General features: G+C 38.7%; 1 protein-coding gene and 1 long non-coding RNA gene across 9 annotated transcripts in view; one reads left to right on the top strand and one right to left on the bottom strand.

Annotated features, from left to right (window-relative positions):
* Window positions 1–20,554, top strand: part of LOC105268331 (uncharacterized) — a 79,488-nt gene that overhangs the window by 16,702 nt on the left and 42,232 nt on the right. The window contains exon 2 of the long non-coding RNA XR_892318.1: window positions 8,144–8,326. This is a non-coding gene — a long non-coding RNA (uncharacterized lncRNA). The remainder of the gene's footprint in view (window positions 1–8,143; window positions 8,327–20,554) is intronic.
* Window positions 1–20,554, bottom strand: part of Hr4 (Hormone receptor 4) — a 50,764-nt gene that overhangs the window by 12,674 nt on the left and 17,536 nt on the right. Inside the window, exon 1 of one of the 8 annotated variants that reach the window (XM_011307793.1) lies at window positions 4,846–5,720. The exons of 5 other annotated variants lie outside the window; for them this stretch is intronic. Coding sequence is in view for 2 of the 3 variants with exons in the window: in XM_011307786.1 (XP_011306088.1) it covers window positions 1,040–1,079 (40 nt within the window). In the remaining variant the exon portion in view is untranslated. Of the gene's footprint in view, window positions 1–1,039; window positions 1,252–4,845; window positions 5,721–20,554 lie in introns of those variants that run through there. 2 more of the 8 variants (XM_011307786.1, XM_011307794.1) reach the window with 2 other exon arrangements.

Raw genomic sequence — 20,554 nt, 5'->3', positions numbered from 1 at the left:
AATCGCTTCTCGATTCATATAAATCGGTTTTTATGGTGAAATTCCGTGAGTAACCGGCGAATATTATTCCTGCACATCGTGAACTCAGTTTGAAGGAAAAAAACAGCGTGAAACGTTATCCAGTGAGAGTTAAGGCCCCGTTGGGTACATTGAACCGTTGGCCGCAGTGAAAGTTTCTATTATACCACTGGCCTTACCTTACTTTTCCTACAGCAAGCTTCACCGTGTTGTGTCATAACCGTGTACGAGTAGAGAGAACGAGGAAGTCTCTTCCGTTATATTGTCCCGTCAAGTCAGACATTTATTATCCGTTTTTTTTTTTATTATTCGAATAATGGAATACCTAATAAAATGATGCTCCACGGGTCTGGCTTTTACTGACATTTTTTAAATTCTACTCGTTTTGCTATTGCGAATCCGCACGATTTATTCACAGATACTTTTTTTTTTCTCTCGGTTTATGTTGGGAGTTTTGTTATGGGAGAGATTTCTACTGCAACTTTTACGTAATGTACCAACGGGGATCGGCAATTGTCGAGGTGATCGTAATCAAGCGCGAAGTTGAGTAATTGGGGACCATCTTGAAGATTTTTATTATTTTATTCCGGGAAAATTTGATTTTTTATTCAAATCATTGTCTAATTTTTTTATCTATCTTTAAAACTATTGATCGGATTGGAATATCAAAATATAGAGTTTATCCGTTACATCATGATTTATCCTTTCGTAAAAATTTATTGATTTTTTATTAAATTTTAGTTGAAAGTTGTAAATATTAGTGTATCGGGATGAAACTTTATGAGAGAGTCAATCATGATGGAACGGACAAACGCTATATTTTTATATCCCAATCCGATCGATAGTTTTTAATAAATCTCAGAAAAACAAGAAAAATAACAAAATACGAGTAAAACATCCTTAACGATTTTTGAATGACTTTCGCGGATTGGGGGGTGAGAGGGATTATCTCGGGGGTTTGTAACGGTTTCACAAGTTTTTCATCAGCTGATGATGAATACGATAGATAAATGATAAATACCTAAGTGTCTTCCCTGCAGGACACTCATCTTCGAACACATAATCGATACCCTCTGAGAAAAAATAAACCCTCACTCCAGAGTTCTCCCTGAAAACTCAAACCACAAAACCGTGAAATAGTCCATTCAATTGATATCTAGTTGATCCGAGGCTGAACGAATTCGCGAGCCAACTCCCATTAACCATCGAGGACAGAATCAGTGACATCCTCACTCTTCCACAAGGTCCACAAAATCACTGACACACTCACAAAAAAGGGAAAATTAATTTTTAAATCCGACTTTTCCCACAAAAAAAAGAGAAATCACTGATAACTCATCAAAATAAAAGCAATTCTCAGCACTTTATTATTATCTATTTTGAAGTACTCAGTACTCAGTACTTTCATGTACTTCTCACGTTTTCTTTTATCGATTTATGATTTTGCGATCGATTTCCGAGCTCTTGCCTCAAGTTTTTGGGGGCCCGAGCTCGACTGACTAACCGAAAAATTTCAACGGGCGTTTTCGAACGCGGGCCAAACTGGGTGGGAGGTAGTGGTGGTAACAGTGACCTCGATTCGTACAAAAAAAAAAAACTACATTTTTACCGCGTATGAGCCCATTCGAATTGCGCGGGGGGAGAGAGAGGGGAGAGGGGAGGGAGAGAGATGGAGAAAAATGAGATGACGAGGGAGAAAGAAGGAGAGATGAGTGAGGAACTTTCACTCTTCTCCTTTCCTTCTCCTCCCGTTATTTTTCTTTTTCTCTCTTTTTTTTTGTTTTTTTTTTTTTTTCACACCAATTTTGGGTGGGGAATCTTCTCATTACAGTCGCGACCGTGTCCTTGTCTCCTGTCGAGAAGAGTTTCACTTTCATCGGTATTGATCAGCTTTTTGGGATTTCGGTGTGGAAAATCTGAGGAAAGTTGATGAGTTTTGTAATGGAAAGTGAACTTTCGGATTCTCAGGGGTGCACGGTGGGATATTTTAATGAAAATTGATTTTCAATTGAATTCACGTTCGAGTTGATTCGAATCGGATGATTCGTTATCGACCATTATCTATTTATATCTAGATATATCTAGACCCTAAAAAATCGATGCCCTAAAAAATCGATGATAAAAAATTCTCGGATGTTCTCTTCTTCATTGAATTCATCCCCTTGTTTTGGCGATCCGAGGGTAATTCCGTTACCCTGAAAAACATTGATAAAGAAAATTGATAAGACTTCTAGTGTCAGTGGTCAGCATCACGACAGCATTTATTCCATCGCCAGTGCAAGCCAGTTGGCCATGGCATACTTAGTAATGTCAATCACACCGTGCACTCGGGACTAGGCACCACCACATCTACTAGATTTTTTTATTCCTCTATAACTAATATTCTCTAATACCAACTCACACATCAACTCGAAAAACTATATGAAAAATAATCGACTATCCATTGACCGTGCGCTGCAACAATCTCCAATGCTATACTAAATCTCACTGTTGCTCATACTATTGTCCGAGTCCTCGACCTTATGACCCTACCAGAGGCCTTTTTACACATCTATTTGTATTGGATTAAAACAGTTACTCCATGATCTTAACCGGCGCCTTTTTGACGCGACGGTGAAAGCAGACACTTCTAGGCCTAGACCAAAACACTGGACTTTCTATTTGTTCCGTTTTTTTCTTTAAATTTCTTGTTGTAGTGTTAGGGAAGAAATGTAAAGGTCACAGCGTTCTTATTCGGCGGTTGACCTTCACTGGAGGGGGGAATTTATTAGAATAATTTAATCCGATAGATGGAAAAATTTCGGTCGAAAACATCGAGCTGTGATTTTTTCAACGATTTAATAGTGGGATTTTTTAAAATCTGTCTTAAGGTCGCGGTAAAAAAAAAATTGACACGATAAAAACCTTGGGAAATATAATTTTCAATGTCTTGATTAGAATAAACTTCTTCCGGCATCGATACATAATTCAGTTGTGAGTGTTAATCGTTGAGATATTTAGAGGATTCCACGTACTGGTGCAAATCGCGTGTCCTTGCTGTGGAAAATTGTACATTTGTCATGTTGACGCATTTGTCCGTGATCTTGTTGGAATTTCCGACAAGATCCTAAAGGCAATTACGTGGGTAATATATTTGCAGTGGCTATAAATGTTTTTTTACAAGTGTTTGTTATTATTTTTGTGCTACAGTGAGAGAAGTCTGAATCACTGACGCTTGTTGGAAGGTTAGTTTAATTTTTTTTAAATATCAAATTCAACGCGATTCAATTATCGATTTATCTCGAAAGCTATCGATTTGATACTCATTTTCCTTTTCATCCGAGAAAAAAAAGGGGAATTAATTAATGAAAAATCCTCTGGTCAATTTTAAATATATTGTTTTTCGTTATTAAAATAATCCTTGAATGGGGTTTTGCAACCGATCTTTGACATTCTCGTGGTGTCAGGGACACGCTATGAGATCACCAAATTGATCTTCGAAGTTCTTTCAACATTTTTCGTCAATGCCACACGCGGAGAGAAGGACAGATGTAATTCATAAATTGACGATAATAAAAATCAAGGATGGAGGAAAAATTCTAGACTTCATGTGAGATCGGGGGAAAAAAAAAAGAAGAGAATGAGGGCGAAAAATTCGCACAGTGTTAGACATGAACACGACCTATCCCAATGCATTGGCGTTCGACGCTTGCGCACTTCTCATTCTTGTGGCCTCCAAGTGTAGTACTATGTACGCACGTCATCCGGTTCGTTATTACGACACTATTATTTACGTGCCTTATTCAAATGCCCTAGAGAATGACCCACTCATGATAAACCCAAAATTCTCTGTGATTTTTTGGTACTTCGGGGATCAAACGTCTAACGAGACACCGGAAGTCGTTATTTCAGAGAATCGACTAGAAATCATTAATTTATTTAATGAGTATTGAAATTTGGGTTTGAAACTGTCAATTGATAAAAATTGAGCTGATCAGAGAGATCAGATTATTCATTGGAAATTTCGGTTGTGAAGATTGAAGAGGAGAATGAGAAATTTTAGGGTGATAATCTTTCGAGAATTGTGAGTTTGTTGACAGAAATCGATGAATCTTCGAAAATATCTGCGGCATTGAACTCTTCGCCCTCCACCTTGGACAAAAATAACCAGAAAAATTCCTCAAAATACTCGAAAAATAAAGACACTACGAGAAATCCCTGAGTAACACTTGAAATCGACGGAGTGAATTTATGGTGACACACGGAAGTCTCATAAAATCCCCGAAATGACCTAGACCTTTTCCCACACTCCGCAGAATAATTTCATGGTTAATAAAAAAAAATGAAGCGATGGAAAAAATAAATCCAAAGCTGAAGGTAAACCACTTCAAATAGACGCAAAGATATCTATTAATTGTCAATGCAATAACTGAAATTCAGATATTTGTTACCTTTTATTAGTAATAAATATTTCGCTGTGAATTTCATTCGACGACTGATCGAATCTTTTGAAAAAATCCAGATATAACGGAAATCATAATTAATTCCAGAAAATAATAATGCAAAATGGACGGAATCATAACATGATTGATTATTATCTAATAGAGAGTTATTGAAAAATCAGAATTTTATAAAAAATGCGGTATGCCGTGCACTTAATTTTTTTATGAATAAGCCTGTATCTTTTGTATATTTAATAAATTGTTATAGATTTTATTCATCGGATGGATTTTTTATGCATACGCCGCGATATGATAAGCGTTCGATAGCGCGTCTCAACCGCTGCTTGGAGGAATCAATTTGATCTATTAGTTATTAATTAATTAACTAGTCATTTATAAAACTCACATTTTTTGCTGTTCAAGACATCGAAAATCGTAAAAATTCAACTCCTTGGGTACAATCTCTCGTTTTCAATGGAAAATACGCACTCGAGGTTTAACAGTATCTCAAAATATTCAACACGTTGAACAAATAATATAACTAATTAATGGGAAATAATTGCACTCAAATATTATGAACAATTGGTTAATTTTCACCGGCGGCATCACTTATTCGTTAGATTCTCAATATCATGATGAGAATTCGATTTATCTCCATTTGTTTTTAATACTGAGCAAATTCTCAGGGCAGTGATGATTCAATTTTTTTATAAACAAAATCAGTCATTAATTCATTGTCTATCCTCATGACATAATTAACATAATAATAATGAACACAGCGTCCTTGCGTCGAACAGGACGTTCACTTGACACTCGTTGAAATTATTCTCAATATTTTACATTCCTTTATTTATTCGTTACTCGTGGCAGTGAACAATTACACTGAAGCAGTATTATTTAAACAAACTTCTCAAGCTCAATTATCACCTCTCGAAAATTTTACCCGACTAAAGTCCGATATTGACCCCAAAAACATCCATGAAAAAAATTGTTCCCCACAATTTTTCCATCCACTTGTCCATGGAAAATCATAACAATTATTTAAATGCATTAATTAACGATGAAAATAATTCAGCCGTTCTATAACTCATCAACAAGCTCCTCGCGATTTCATCAATTTTTATTTTCAATTATTCAACTCGTTGTTTCAATTGTTTAAACAATTAAAAATTATAAACTTGGCAGTGATGCGTCAATGGGCGTGTAAAAGTTCCCACGTGTTCAAACTCACTCACATTAACAATTAAAAAAAAAAAGGCAGTCAATTAGAAAATAAATACCACCCGCGAAAAAAAAAAATTCAATTGAAACAGAAAAAAAAGGCAGTGTTAATATATTTAAAATTTTTTTATTTATCTAATTTTTAATCATTTGTTGGTTGTTTTGGGGTCATTTGGGGGGTGAGTTGGGTACCGGGGTAGGAGTCGGTACAGTACGTTATCCCGAGCAGACGTTTGCTTGGACAAAGTAGGGCGACGACTGGGACAGCGGCCACGGACAAACGTCGGTGCATACAGCGCAATTGAAGGGGGCGGGTGGGTGGTGGGGTGTGAGGGTGAGAAGGGGGGCTAGAGAAGGGGGAGGAGGTGGTGGAGGCGGTGAAACCGCGCGGGCAACTGAGGAGGCGGTGATCAGACTGAGACTTTATGGGCTTTTATGGGACTTTTTTCATTTTTTCTTCTGGAGGGCAACAGGAGAGCAAAACGTTTTGAGAGTCATCTAAACATTAACTTGGCGCAAGCTGGTCGCGGGCTAGCCGCAAGCTAGTCGCACGCTAGGCGCAGGTCAGGCGCACGCTAGCCGGAGGGTTTGATATCCCGTAATGATTCCGATGATCGATGGTTAGGCAACCGGTGTATGATTCAATTATCTCGTTTCATTTATTATGTTTTTTATTGTTCATTGTTTTTATTGTTTGGACACTGAGAGGAATTGTTATTTCTATGATTTATAGAAATTGGTGAAGCGTAAAAATAAGGGAATCGATACTCGAGTTATTTGGTTCGTTTAATAATCGAAAATAGAATGGTTATGTGTTATGTTTGTAATGGCACACGCTTTGTCCAGTAAGTTGGGTGTCCCATGAGGCCACGATACCCAGAAAATAGACACCTTGGCCTCGTGCCCACGTGCCAGACGACTTTATCATTTTCGGGGATTACATGCTCTATTCCTCGAGTAATAGACAACCTAAACCGCTGCATAATCCCGTACTCTCTTCATTAATTATTCTTACTAACAATTCTAACAAAATTAACACAACTAATTATTTATAGCTGTGGGTAAACGATGAGGTATTTTCCAATGTCAAAATTTCGAAGGGCAAGTCTAGGAAAAATTACATTATTTTAAAAACTCCTCAAAAATTCCCCTATACTGAAAAAGTAGCGAAAAAATATGGTACCTCTTCAATTCTTCTGTGATCCCGTTAACAAATTATGAAAAAGGGAATTTGGTTTCTTACACTGTGAATTAAATGGTAGTTGTATACCAGGGTTTCAGAAGAATTGAGGAGAATAAATTTTGTGGAAGCCAGCTTAACAAATAAAAGACACTTTTATATGAGAGCAATTACGTTTTATTAAAATATACAACAATATTTTCTTAGAATGTTTTCTCACTTCAAGAGCTGTCCCCGAACTGAATAAAATAAAAATTGTTCAGTCTATTACTAAATGTAGAAAAAATAATATCGCCAACAATTTACTGGATGATTCGACATTTCATTTATTTTAAACAATTAAATTTTAGTTAATTGTTTAAAAATCGTGTTAACGTCGAAAACATTTCCCACATAAGCATTTGATGTTTGAGGCGATAATGGAAAATATCTACTCCCCTCTCTTTGGGAATCTCATTGCCATCATAAAGTAATGAACGGATTATTCAATGAAACCGACTGCGAAAGACGAGAAAAGAATGTTAAATAATATTACCATCACACGCTGATAAACAAACGTTGAAACAACAGTAAACTCGAGATTGAATGGAAGCGGCAGCAAGCGGAAAATTAATGCCGACACGCTTTCCCCCGTGTCTCTTCCGCACTATCTTACACCGTGTCTCGACCCCAGTTGCAATAAAACCGATTGTTGTTATCCGATATGGCAATTTTCCTTTATGCTACTCTAACAATATTTTCATTGAATACTCGCGATTTTTCATGCTTTTCTGGAAAATCGTGACATAAAAATTCAAGTTTGGGATAAAAAATTCACTGTCATTTGACGAAATTTATATTTTTTACTTGACTGCTAATTTTAAATCATGCCCGCGAGACTGGAGAGAGAGGAATTCTGCTCTTTTTTTTTTTGTAAGGAAAAAAAATGCATTTAACCCCGGGAATCCTTCCCTGTTCACATGCACATGCCCCTCTCTCTCTCTCTCAGCCAAACAGATGATTACGTTTGAATCTTCTCTTGCTGAAGAGAAAGTTGGCGACCTCGGGTGGATATTCCCATAATACGGTTCTCATCACCGCACGGTGTACTATTTCTACTTGCAGTGAATTATTTGTCCATTCAATAAGAAAGAAAAAATAAAGATTTCTCTTCTATTTTATTCTGCAATCTAAAATTCTACACCTTTCTCGAAAAATTTGTCTCTATTCAATTTTCAGTATTAAATTTTTTTGAATTTTACATTATTTTCAATATTTCAATATGAAAAATTCTCAAAACCGTTTTCTTCATTTTCTTTTTCAGGTGAAAATGCGTTTGAATTTCTGAGTGTACAAAGTGAATAAAACCGGAATCCATCGACAGTACCAGTGAAAATATGGGACTTCATCAAGTGTACACGAAATTACGGAAAGAAATGTTATCCAATGGAGTGTGCTTCACAAATGGAAATTTATGGCCGAGGGAATTTTACGAGTTGAAATTAAGGTATTTAATACATTTACTTCCTATAATATAAATTGTTATATCAAGCGTATATTGAATGTATTGTTATACATTCTATTTATCGGAAGAATTTTGAACCCATATGCCCATGCATATGATGATAGACATAATTTTTTAAAGAGCGTCTTTCTCTCTCCGTTTTAAAAATTTTTCATTTTTTCCAACAATGGTGAAAGTTACGGAAGCGAACGTGGAATCGCCGCGATATGAGGGAGGGGTGCACCGAAATCCTTTCGTTTTCACAGGAGTCTCGTCGTGTACTGTGTACGAGAGCCTTTCACTCTCGTGCAAATCTCGTTCAACTTGTACGAGAGGAGAGGGAAATCTCGTACATCAGTAGGAGAGAGTTAGATAAGGATTTTGAGGGGGAGTTGATGAAAGGTCAAGGGCTGGAAAAAAAAATTGGGTCATTTCGAAGGCTGGAAGCCATTTTGGCGGATAGCCGGGAGGGAAATCTTACTGAGAGAACTATTCAAGAATCTTTTCCAAACAATGAGATCACCGATACTCGAAGACTTGACAGATACTCGACCTTATTTATTTCGATTTCGGCTTTCTTTTCTTCATTCGAATCTTGAAGTCTATCGTCACTTCAAGAGGCGTCAGAAAAAATCCTACTGACGTGCGAGAGCCTCCACCCCTTCGATTTTTCAATTTAAAAAAATCGTTAATAATGGCATGAAATAGTGTAACGTAAATAAACAATTCTAATTAATATTTTTAAAACAATCGGCAACCCGGGAACGTAGGTGTCGCCATTTTGGCTTCCCTCTTCTCTCACCGTCAGGGGATCTCAAGATGGCGGCACCGCCACTTCGCGATTTTGAATAATTATTAAAATTATTTATTCTACTCGAATCACTTTCAAATTACTCCATACTATTTCGATGGAGTGAACCATTCTTTTAAGCCATTTTTCAGATAATTCTGATTTATTTTTCGGCCGAGGATGGCTTTTTAAATATTCCCAGTAGTGACAACCGAATAATGTAATGAACGCTAAAAGACATTCTCTGATCGTGAACGCGTTTCGTCTGGATACTGCCCGTGACAACTTCCTAGAGACAAAACTGGATCGAAAAAAAGACAAACTCTTATCGATAAAACTGGATCTGAACTCGTGAACCGGGGTAGAACAGGTTGCACCGTGGCATTTCTAACCGGAAATATCACGGCCGATTTGCTGAGCCAATTTTCCCCTCGGGTATAGCTCGTACGTCTCGCCTCAGAATAATTAAACGCCAAGAATATTAATTTTTGTCTCAATATCGGCTTCGAAAAATGTCTTTTCTAAATATAGAAAGTGCGTGTCAGATTACGAAGGCTCGCGTTGTAAACCACTTCCTCCTCCGGTATTGACCTTTCGCCGTAACTTTCGTTAATAGCGGCCCCTATAAGGAGATCCCTCGATCGTCGAAAATTGTCGAGTTCAAAAAAATTTTCTTTCAATTCCGTTTTTCCATTTTTTGAGACTTCTATTATCGTCCACGCGGGAGTTTTATTATCTACAAAGCGAATGTACGAGAAATAATATCTCGAGTTAATGAAAATTAATAAGTAATCAGTAAAACCCCTGAGAAAAGTATATCGCACGCACCTGAAATTATCACGTGTGAGTAAACTAGAACGCACGTAATCGATGCACGTAACTTCTCTCCTCAATTCACTCGTTCAAACGTAAATTTCCCTTTTCACTACAGTTCACACCGTATACATCGCACTAAACAATTACACATACACCAACACTTAAAAATTCTCCAATCCAGTAAATTCACCCCTCCAAGCCCCATTTTCTGCTATAATTATCCCGTTAAATAATTGTTTACAATGAACAAAAAAAATGAAAAAATGGAAAAATGACGCGCGGGGTGACGACGAGGGATATTCAGTAACTGACGTCATCCGCACGAGAAGCTTTGGACGATAGTCATATACAGGGGGTGGGGTAAAAAGTGCGGTTGGAGTGGGGAGCGAGTGTTGGGGATGCTGCCGGGGGGTGAATGACCGACCTAGACTCAGAATCAGGGGTGTGCAATATACAATCAAACGGGAAAATCCATTTTCTTTTCGAACGACGCAATTCAAAATTTTTCCCGTCTTTTCAATATTAACTTCCCCTCGTTTCCCTCAATATTCTCTCCAAAAATTACACCGCATAAACCCGTTAATTACGTAATTAAACATTTGAATCAATTAAACATTTCAAAAATTAAAGCTTTCGTTGAAGCGCAACGAAAAATTGACGGATAATTGAAAAGAATATGGAAGACACGTGAGTTTATTTTTCTAAAGTTGTAAATAATTTTGAACTGAGTGTTTTCAATGGGGCATTTTCCCGCCTGTCTTAAATCAACCCCTTGTGTTTTCTACGCGACAATTGCACAAGTAGTTTATTCGATATTTCGATTGATTATTAACAAAGGTTAGTGTACAACGGGAGTAATGATAAACAAAGAGCTGTGTATTTGTTTTGAATACTTTGAAGGAGGGGATGAAGAGACCGAGGGGTACCACGTGGCCTGGTATTGATCCCCTTTATTTTCTGTCCTCATCCCTCCAGGGCATTCTCATGTCTGCCTCCCTCATTTCATTTCAACCCCTAGAGGGGGTAGGAAGCCTAGTGCCCCTGCGGTCGTTCACCCTTGATGCTAACGTATATTCACTAGTCTCCATAGTCCTTACAATTCACCAACCCCCACCCCCCCTGTCCTTACCCTTTCTTTTATTAATTTACAAACTACTTTTCCATTTCATCTCCTCACAATTATATTTTTCCTTAATCCAGGGCATGGGGTTCTCAGTTGATAAAAAAAAATAATGGCCGAAGAAAGTTGAAATTCTAAAGACTGTTCTTAGAGCTGTTAGTAATGCGTAATTATCTCCGTAATGAGCGGGTTTACGGGAAAATTTGGTATGAAGTTTTAGTTGGAGAATTGAATTTTCTAGGGAAAAGGTTCTGTAACGAAATGGACTAGAGGCGCTTCGTGAGGAGATAAATTGAGAGATGGGGAAGGTCTTTTGGATTATTCGTGATACGGATTTTCTCATTCTGCGGGAATGAATTTTTCAGACGGGGATTTTGGATTTTTACAAATTTTCTTCACGTATCAAAAGTACTTTCTTAATCCACTTGACGTACGATCGCACGTGACCAACAAAATGGCCACGTGGTATGTTGTATGCATCAATCGTATGGCAAATGCCAAGACGAGAACAACCGGAGTGCCACGTACATGAGACCATGTCGTATGACTCTCGTACTTTATACAGTTTGAAAGGGGATGGCTATCGACCAAGGGCAAGGCCGAGGGCATGCGTATACGTTACGTAGTTTCATCGAATTTTCCTTCATTGAAACACCCAAAAATCGAAGGCTCACCCTTATTCCAGTCATACTCCCCATCTCTCGATCAACCCTCGACAAAATCTCCCAAAACCCCAACAATAGTCTTTATTTTCTCCTCCTCAACGCGAGCATCAGTCTCCAAAAAAATATCAATTCCATGAATTATTACTTGTTTATCCAAACACAATTTTGAAAATAACTTAAAAAAATTGATAATTAATTTTCAAACGGAGTGAATTCGTTTCACTGGAGCGGCGGTTGACGATGGAAATTTCCAGAGTGAATTGGAAATTGAAGCTTTTTTTTTTCTCCCTAAAATAGTAGTAGACAGATGTTGAGATCTTTAACCACTCGATTGTGTTTTGGACAGCCCTGGGCATTGGTATCGAGCGGCAATGCCAAGGGCAAGGGCGCCCCTTCTCACCCCCTCTCTCATACCGCCATTACAACCCCCTTTCCTCTTCCACCATTCCATCCCTTTTCCCCACATTTGGGGGCAACGACCTCGGGAAAACCCCATAGAGACGCCACGGAAAATTCTCGCCCTTCAATTTACCTTAGAATCGCGCAATTACCTCCGCCATTTTGAACCAGCGCGCATAAACTTTTATCATCTCAATCCCGCAGGACTCATTTCCGCAATTGAACACTGGCTGTGAACCCATTGTGCCCCATTATTTTTAGGGAAAAAAAAATCCAATGAGAATTCTGTGAAATTCAAAAATTTTTTGGTTTTCCATTTGTTTTGTTTAAATTATGAATTTTTGATGGCTCAGTAAATATTTCCAGAATTTTCGTTCGGAAAATTGAGATGATAATTTTGAGCAGTGTGTAGGGGCATTGTAGTTATTTTAATCTACTGTCAACGTCAGGTAGTTGTAGTTAAACGAGTGAAAGCCTCGGTTGCCTGAGCTGCATCGTCACCGTCGGACTCCCGGTGCTTTTGCCTTGTCGTTAGTTGCCCTGCGGCCACGGGGTTAACGCACTCGATCGTTTTTCCTACGCTATATACCCACTAACGATCGTGTTTCTAGCGTTACGTAAACGCACGATCTACACTCGAACTACTGCTGCTACAAGATTTTTCCGATAGCGCGAGTAGCGCAGTTAAAAATTTCGTCAAAATAATTGAACATTTCCCCACTGGATCCGCGCCGAAAAATGATTAATCCATTGAAACGTGAAATTTAAAAAAAACAACTTGACATTTGATATCGGCTTCCGATATTTGAATCAAGCCGATACCATCTACTCGAATCGAGCAGGTTTCGGGTCAATTCAATCTTAATTAGACTAGGAACTCCGGATTGAATCGATAATTTTTTTCTTTTTGGATATTGTTTTTTCCTGGGAAACCGTATTACGTTGTTGAGGCATCGGAGTAATAGAATCTATGGTAGGGGGTAAACAGGAAGTGGGATTGAGAGCCACTGAATCGAAGTAGAAGAGAAAGTCGCCTCGCCTTTTGCCACTGCGCGGTACGACCGACATATTCTGCGTCGTCTGTTGGGATCTCGCAATAATTTTCAAACTCGATCCATCAATTTGTTTAAAAACAATAGAAGTCACTCCGCACCCCCTATTTCACTCAATTAAATCCCCTGTTGCTTTCATTTCTATTTTTTTTTTTAATCAAAAATTGAAATCAATTCTTTGCTCCGTGAAAGCTAAATGAATTATTAATTGGCAAAATTAATTTATGATTTTGAATGCTGATTGAAACATTGAAAGCGTCTGTGACATTTCCATCAGATAATTCTCATGAATTTTCAAGTTAAAAGCCAAAAGTAATATCATCACCTTTAACAAGACAATTCATGGAATGGAAAATATCGAGAGAATACCAAAAAAAGTTGTCACGAATTCAATTCCGTCATCCGCTGAAATGGATTGTTTAATCTAATTTCAGTAATTCAATTTCCCCGATGAGTATTTTTATGATTTTTTCTTTCGATTCGATTGAGTAGTTAAATAATCAAAAAATTGCACGCATAATTACGCCATTTCATGACTAACACCACGTGGGTGCGTGCGATCAGAGACTCCTAGAGTTCAAACTCGTCCAACGAGTTTCCTGTTACACGCAATCACCAATCACTCAACTTTCGCTATCATTTAATCACCTCAAAACCGATTCCCCCTCTAAAGCTAATTGCACTCTGCCTCGGTCTCCCCTCTTTCGAAGATTCCCTCAAAGAAGAGTCAAAAAAAAAAATCTAACCTGAAAATTTTCAATCATTTCGAACCATAACCTCAAAAACCCGTCATCATACCTCAAAAAACCCAATAAAAAATTGGAAAATCGAATTTTCTCCATCGAGACAACAAGAACGACCCCCCCTCCCCTTCTTCGCCCCTCCTCCCGTGAAACAGAAATTCTTACAAACAAAAACACATTTTAATTGGATAAACCCGGGATAAGAGTGACAGACTCCAGCCAACTGCGTCAATTGCCCCCCGACCCCCGTCCCCCTCGAAAATTCATAAACGAAACCATAACCTCAGAAGCTACTTAGAGAACAAAAAAAAGTCTTCAACTTGAATTCCAGTCGTAGACAAAGAAAAAATTACGCGGCAAGGGGGCGTCAGTGGGGGGGGGCCCAGAGGGGGGTCGGTGGGTGGTACAAGAGAGAGGGAATGTGCGACTAGTCGTGTAAGTTATGTTGCAATGGCCCAGAAGTGGTAGCTAGGCGAAGGGTCAAAAACACCGAGCGGCCGCCGTGCACCGTTTCTAGGCCATGCGCTATCTATAAACCCCTGCGAGTCGTTTTTCCCCCTCTCATCAGCCCCCTACCCCCCCTTACCCCGTCTTCCTGCCCCCCCTCCTAGAACCATCCGCCGAGCGTCCAATAGAATCTAGACGGTGATATGCACTTTAAATAGCCAGCGAGTGAGTAAAAAGGTATTCGTAATTTATTAAATCTCGCGAAAGGTATAATTAGAGGGATTATTATTTGAGGTTAAGTTTAGGGAGAGATGGCGGCGATCGTTGGGATGGGGGATTTTTTTTTTTTTTCTTTTGGATTGGGGAAATTGAGATGAGCTCGCCGGAGGGAGGGGAGAGTGAGGGGGGGGTGTTGTTGGTCGGAGGATAGCGGTTACACAACGAAAATACTCGACAGCTCTCGCTTTCCCGAGATAGAGGTGCTCATTTTTCGATTGATCGAAGGGTTTTGGAAATGTATCGATTTGTAGATCAATCGGGAGTCAATGTCGGATGAGAAACTGAAATGAGAAACTATTTTGCTCGCGTGTCGGGTATTTTTATTTTAATGACCGCCGGGTCAATTTAGATTTACGACGTCGCCTGTAAAATATGAATCTAAATAACCCGTTAAATTCATATCCCCAAAATTTTGAAGTTGTGCGCAAGGTTGGGTTTTTTTATCTAGTCCGTAAAGTGCGACTTTAGTGTCTGATTTTTAATGTTTCAATGATTAAGGATGTTTTGCTGATATTTTGTTATTGTTCGTCTTTTTTTTAGATTTACGAGAACGAACGCGCGCTACAGCGCGCTGTAATTATAAAAATTGCGATTAAAAATTGTTAATTTAAATGAGTTCCAAATTCAAATTAGCCGCTTCAAACGACTGAACCAATGAGGAATAAGCGTGACAGAGTTTCGAGATATCGATAGTCTCGATGTTTATCCTTTTTAGAATAGGATTGAAAACTATCGATCGGATTGGGATATGAAAATATAGCATTTGTCCGTTCCATCATGGTTGACTCATAAAATTTCATCCCGATACACTAATTTTTGTAACTTCTCCCAAATTTTAATAAAAAATCAATAAACTTTAGTGAAAAATTCTAAAAATTGGTGTATCAGGATGAAACTCTGTGAAAGGATAAATAATGATGTAACGAACAAACGCTATATTTTCACATCCCAATCCGATCGATACTTATCAATAAATCTCCGAAAAATAGTAAAAATAAAAAACCACCGGCATCACATCCTTAAATCCATTTTAATGGGGAAATGATTGAAGCCAGTGTTTTTCACCCGCGAATTGAAGACGTACCACGGGGCCACCAAAAAAGGCAATTCGTGGAAAATATTCAGCTTCCAATGGCTGTATACATTAATCGGTCTGCACGCGCGTGAAAGTAGGTGAGAAAGTAGTAACAGGCAGTCGCACGCGCAAAAGCCCGAATGTGCCAAGGGGCCACACGAAAATTCACGTAGTGGGGAGTCAACACATATATTCCATGTGCTCGTAACGAAATATGCGACTTGACCGTATGGTATATACGTTGGATAATCATTTAATTGGGTTATGTACGAGGAAATGACCTGGTGCATATTTTGTGTCGTTGCAGTGCACGCAAATCGCTTCGGAGAAAATTAACCGCGGGGGCCAGCGACGGGAGGGGATGAAAAAGAAAATTGTATTGACCAGTGGAGTTATTTCGTTTACAGAAATAGAACGATCGTATTACTGGGCTAGTTACTTTGTCTTCGGCGAGTTCAGGAAGTACTTGACGAAGTGAAAGTTGAGTTTTTTCCTTTCTTTTAATGCCGTGATCTTTTGCTCTTCTTCGGTGGGAGTTCATGGGGATTTATTAAGTAGGAAGTGCACAGAATCTTCTAATTAAGAATTAATTGCCGATATTTTTCATTGAGTGGACACTTCCGGTGCTTTCCATACTCATTTTTCCGTGCGACTTTTAGGGATTGATTAATTTCCGAAATGCTTGATGATTTTAATCCAAAAATTTGATAATTTATAAATTAATTGAACCGTAATTCGAAGATCGCGCGTTTAATCAACGATATTTCCTCTGATAAAGAAAGTTAATTCATTAAATGAAGTAATATTGAAAATGAATTCGAGTGTGAACCCCAGGTGTTATTGCCACAGAAGGTGTCGCTGCAGTTTGTCCAGGGTTACTTGCGGTCATTGGGCCCAAAAACTTTGGCAATAAACTTACACTCTCGCGGCGACGTGAACGTAACCGATAGTTTCACTCCTTACGTAACCCATCGGTTATTTATTTACCTATTTTTCCTAGGGTCGAGTGGCTCGACTGACCATTAAAAAAAAAATTAAATCATCAGAGTGAGAAAAACATCATTATTATTTTCTTTCAATTTTTCTATTTAATTCGGCTCGAGTCGAGCTGACGTGGGCGGAGCTGTAGCAGTTGCGCAAAGATATTCGAAAAGAGTTCATGATACAAAGTCACGTTCATGACACAAGATACATTCAATTTGTATTCAATTATTTGTTCTGAATTCAAGTGTTTCGCCGGTTTTTCAGACGCATCTGGTTATGAGGGAGGGGTGAGAGGGGGCGGAATGGGAGGATGGGAGGGAGTAAATTAAATAGAGGCCTTGGATTTTCCATTGCCCTCGAGCGTTTCCACCTCGTGTGGCCTAAATAAACAACCGAGAATACATCGACCCGCGACTAGCTTGTGACGACCATTTTGTTTAGTACTTTAAAGCGAGGGAGTTTGAGGAAAATTTCGCGGAAACGATTTGAACAGTCGTAACGACTAATTTCAGGGGAAAAACTTGTTTAGGGGAGTCGATAATGACCCCATTGAATAGGCGGGACTAATTTCCGGTTCAGAGCACTGGTTATGAATTAATTTAGCGCCATTTTTGCTTGCGTTGCGAAATTAAAATGGAGGAGAACGAGAAAAAAAAACTCGGTCTGAATCAAGTCGGACTGTCAATCAAGTAGAGATGCAAATATTTTTCCATTTGATTCAGGTCGAGTTCGAGTTGATTACATTACTCAAGATATAGATTTCTTCCCCATTGGCTTTTTCTGTAATTGCAGTAGATTTTTATCTTTTTTTGGTAACTCAATTTTCTGTTATTTAAACTCAGAGTAAAAATATTAATTTCGTCAGCGTTTACTTAAAAAGCTGTTGATCACCCAATTAACGTTTTCAACATCGAAGCCCCTTCAACTAATTATCAGTCAACTAATTTACACAGCGAAAAGATAAAACAAAACACGTAGAGATAGAAAAATACTGTAATAAACCGCTTTTCCCGTATCTTCAAGGCCCATTTTTTCGCCCAGTTTTAGTAGTTTTTTGCCGTTCCAGTTTCTGTTATCAGAGACAAATGAGCTGATGGGTGGATCACTCGTCACTTATTTGTCTCTCAACAATTATTTCTGAAAAGCATTTGTCAATTTAATTAATCACGGAATAGTACAGTTTCCATTCGCTTATTAAATCCGCCAATTGTCCAGACGAAATTGCACCGTGTAAATAAATAATATCACATCGAGAGAACAAAAATCGATTCGAGTCCATTTTATTCCTGAATGGAAGATGATTCAAGGGAATTTAACAATTCATACTCTCCATTTGGGAATTAATTTTCCTGATTGAAGTGTATGAGTTCTGAAATCAGAAATATCTTGTCTCATCCGAGGAATAGGTTTTCGAGAGTCGATTTAATTTATTTCGGTGAATAAATAAATAAGGGAAAAAGATAGTGCTTGGTGTTGCTGAGGACGACGGCGCAATAGAAGAAACTTGACTCTGACCTACAAAATAAAACTGCAAGTGCAGCGAGCGAGGACTCGAGCGCGCACAGCATTTTATACGAATACTTGCAACACTTGTTGATGTGTAAATAGGAATACAACATTAAAGTCCTTCTGAATTCAGGGATAAATCGGTACTTAAAATATGAATCATCCCTGATTACACTCTTATTAAATATTTATCTACTTATTAAAAATGCATTATCCAGAAAACAAGACTGAGACGGAGAACTCAATCTCATTGAAAATTATCGCCTTGAGTACTCTGAAAAATATCCGATATCAAGCACCTGCTTTTAAATAATTTTCTCGTGTATTTGATATTTATCCCGTCCTGAGCAACAGTGGCATCGAATTATTATTATTAAACTGCATTGTAACATTTTGGGAGAGAAATTGGGTCGTACGCAACCCTTGGACTCGACTTGTCCTCAAAATTGAACTCGAGTACTCGAATTTATTATGTAAAATGTGGTAGTGGGGGGAGACCTAGTGTTAGTCAATATCGGGGACGTGTGTATAGACATCAAATGACTTCTGGAACGTTGACGTCTATTTGCCATACGCGATGAGCGACTAGAATATTTTTCTCATTCTTTATTTTGTTTTTCACTTTGTCGTTTGCGCCCTCCTGCTCTTTTCGCCATTTTTTTTTCCACTAAACACCGGCTCAAGGATACCAAACATCTCTTGACCCAGATCTTGACGGGATTTTCAACCGAGCATTACCATTGGGTGGGAATTTTTATCGTTGGGAAAATGAAAAACCATTATTCAGGATTTTATCGGTCTTATGGAGACAATTGTCTTGAGAGAAAAATGTTTTTTTCGCTGATCTTCAGATGGAAGAACTAAACAATTTCCTAATTAATGTTCATTTTAGATTTCAAAATCGCTAATTTTTATTTATAAATTGAAATATCGATTTTTATAGAAGAAATAATCTTACTAATTAATTACTAAGTCTTGCTTTAATGATTTCTTATAGATTAATAGAAAAAACATGATATAATTTTACAGGAAAATATATTTTCGCATTTAATTTTCCATTTTTCATTTAGTTTTCCATTTTCCCAAGTGAATATAATTGAAATATCCGGAAGTATGTTTGTACGATGTCTCGAGAAAGTGATTTGGCAATTGAAAAAGAGTTTTCTTTGATGATACCTCAAGATCGGTCACGCGACAAAAGAGACAAAAGTAGCGATGGGTGGTGAGGGTGGTAGGGAGTGGAGTGGAATACATTGCGGGTGGGTGGTGGTGAGGAGGGAGGACGAGCTAAAGAGGGAAACGCTGAAGCGCGGAACATTGCAGGAGGGTTAGGTGCAGTATCGGTCATTACCTCGTGTCGTTGTAACTGGGTCAGTCGTCACAGAGCGCCTAAGCCACGCTTCGTTAGTCACATCCACATTTACCCAGGGGAAGGGGAAGTTGCGACTGAAATACCCATAGGCTTTGTAATATCATTTCTAATGAATATTCACTCTCCCCTCGTATAATCCGTTTCCAACACATTTTTTTTCGCTAAACACGAAAATCCAATGACTCCAATCAACAGGATCACTGTCAATCTCAGACCCCATATTTTCTTCTGCAATATTCAACCCAAGGCTTCTCACTACTCACTCCATTCTATTTCGTAACTATCTCCTCCCTAAATAATCCTTTTGTTATCCGGATAAAATATTATCTCTACGATAATTGCAAGAGTCTAATTATACGGTATTACACTCTATTTCACGTTCAAAAAACTCCTCCAAGAATTGATTTTCCATTCAGCCCACAGTAATGAGATAAAATGAGTTTAAACCCAGTATTTTGAGTCGGAAATTGTCCCAAGTATCGGCTGCTCCCATTTTTGTATCCCCATAATTTACCAAATGTTTTTTTTTTCTTGTTTTGAGGTTAAAGAAGAAAATCGTAAAATTGCAGGGAAAAAATACTCGATGCGTTCGAAGGCGAGTTGGCGAGGGGGTGAGAGGGGAGTAGACATTCTGGGGCAAAGGTTGAGGAACGCAAGCTCGATGTTAAATCCCCACTCTGATATCACCCTCCCTCTTTCCCTCTACCCTGCCACCCCCTTCCGCCGCCACCCCGCAGCAAGTGCGGGCCAACCCCCTTGACAGTGCACGTCACTGAGAGCCCAACACATACACAAGTACATTGTGTACGTGAAATTGCGCTCGTGTGATGTGCTTTCGTCCGACCTACCCCAATCCCCTCACCCACCCCCTCCCTTCTGTTACCCCTCTTTGCCCTCCTACCCCGTCTGGCCGAGCGAACCTCACCGCCTCCTCTCGATAATAGCCGACGCGGCCCTCACCTTCCCTCCTGGCCTAGCCTCCC

This window comes from Fopius arisanus, unplaced genomic scaffold, assembly GCF_000806365.1.
Source record: "Fopius arisanus strain USDA-PBARC FA_bdor unplaced genomic scaffold, ASM80636v1 scaffold00056, whole genome shotgun sequence".
NCBI classification, from domain to species: Eukaryota; Metazoa; Arthropoda; class Insecta; order Hymenoptera; family Braconidae; genus Fopius; species Fopius arisanus.
This window is presented reverse-complemented; position numbering and strand designations above follow the sequence as displayed.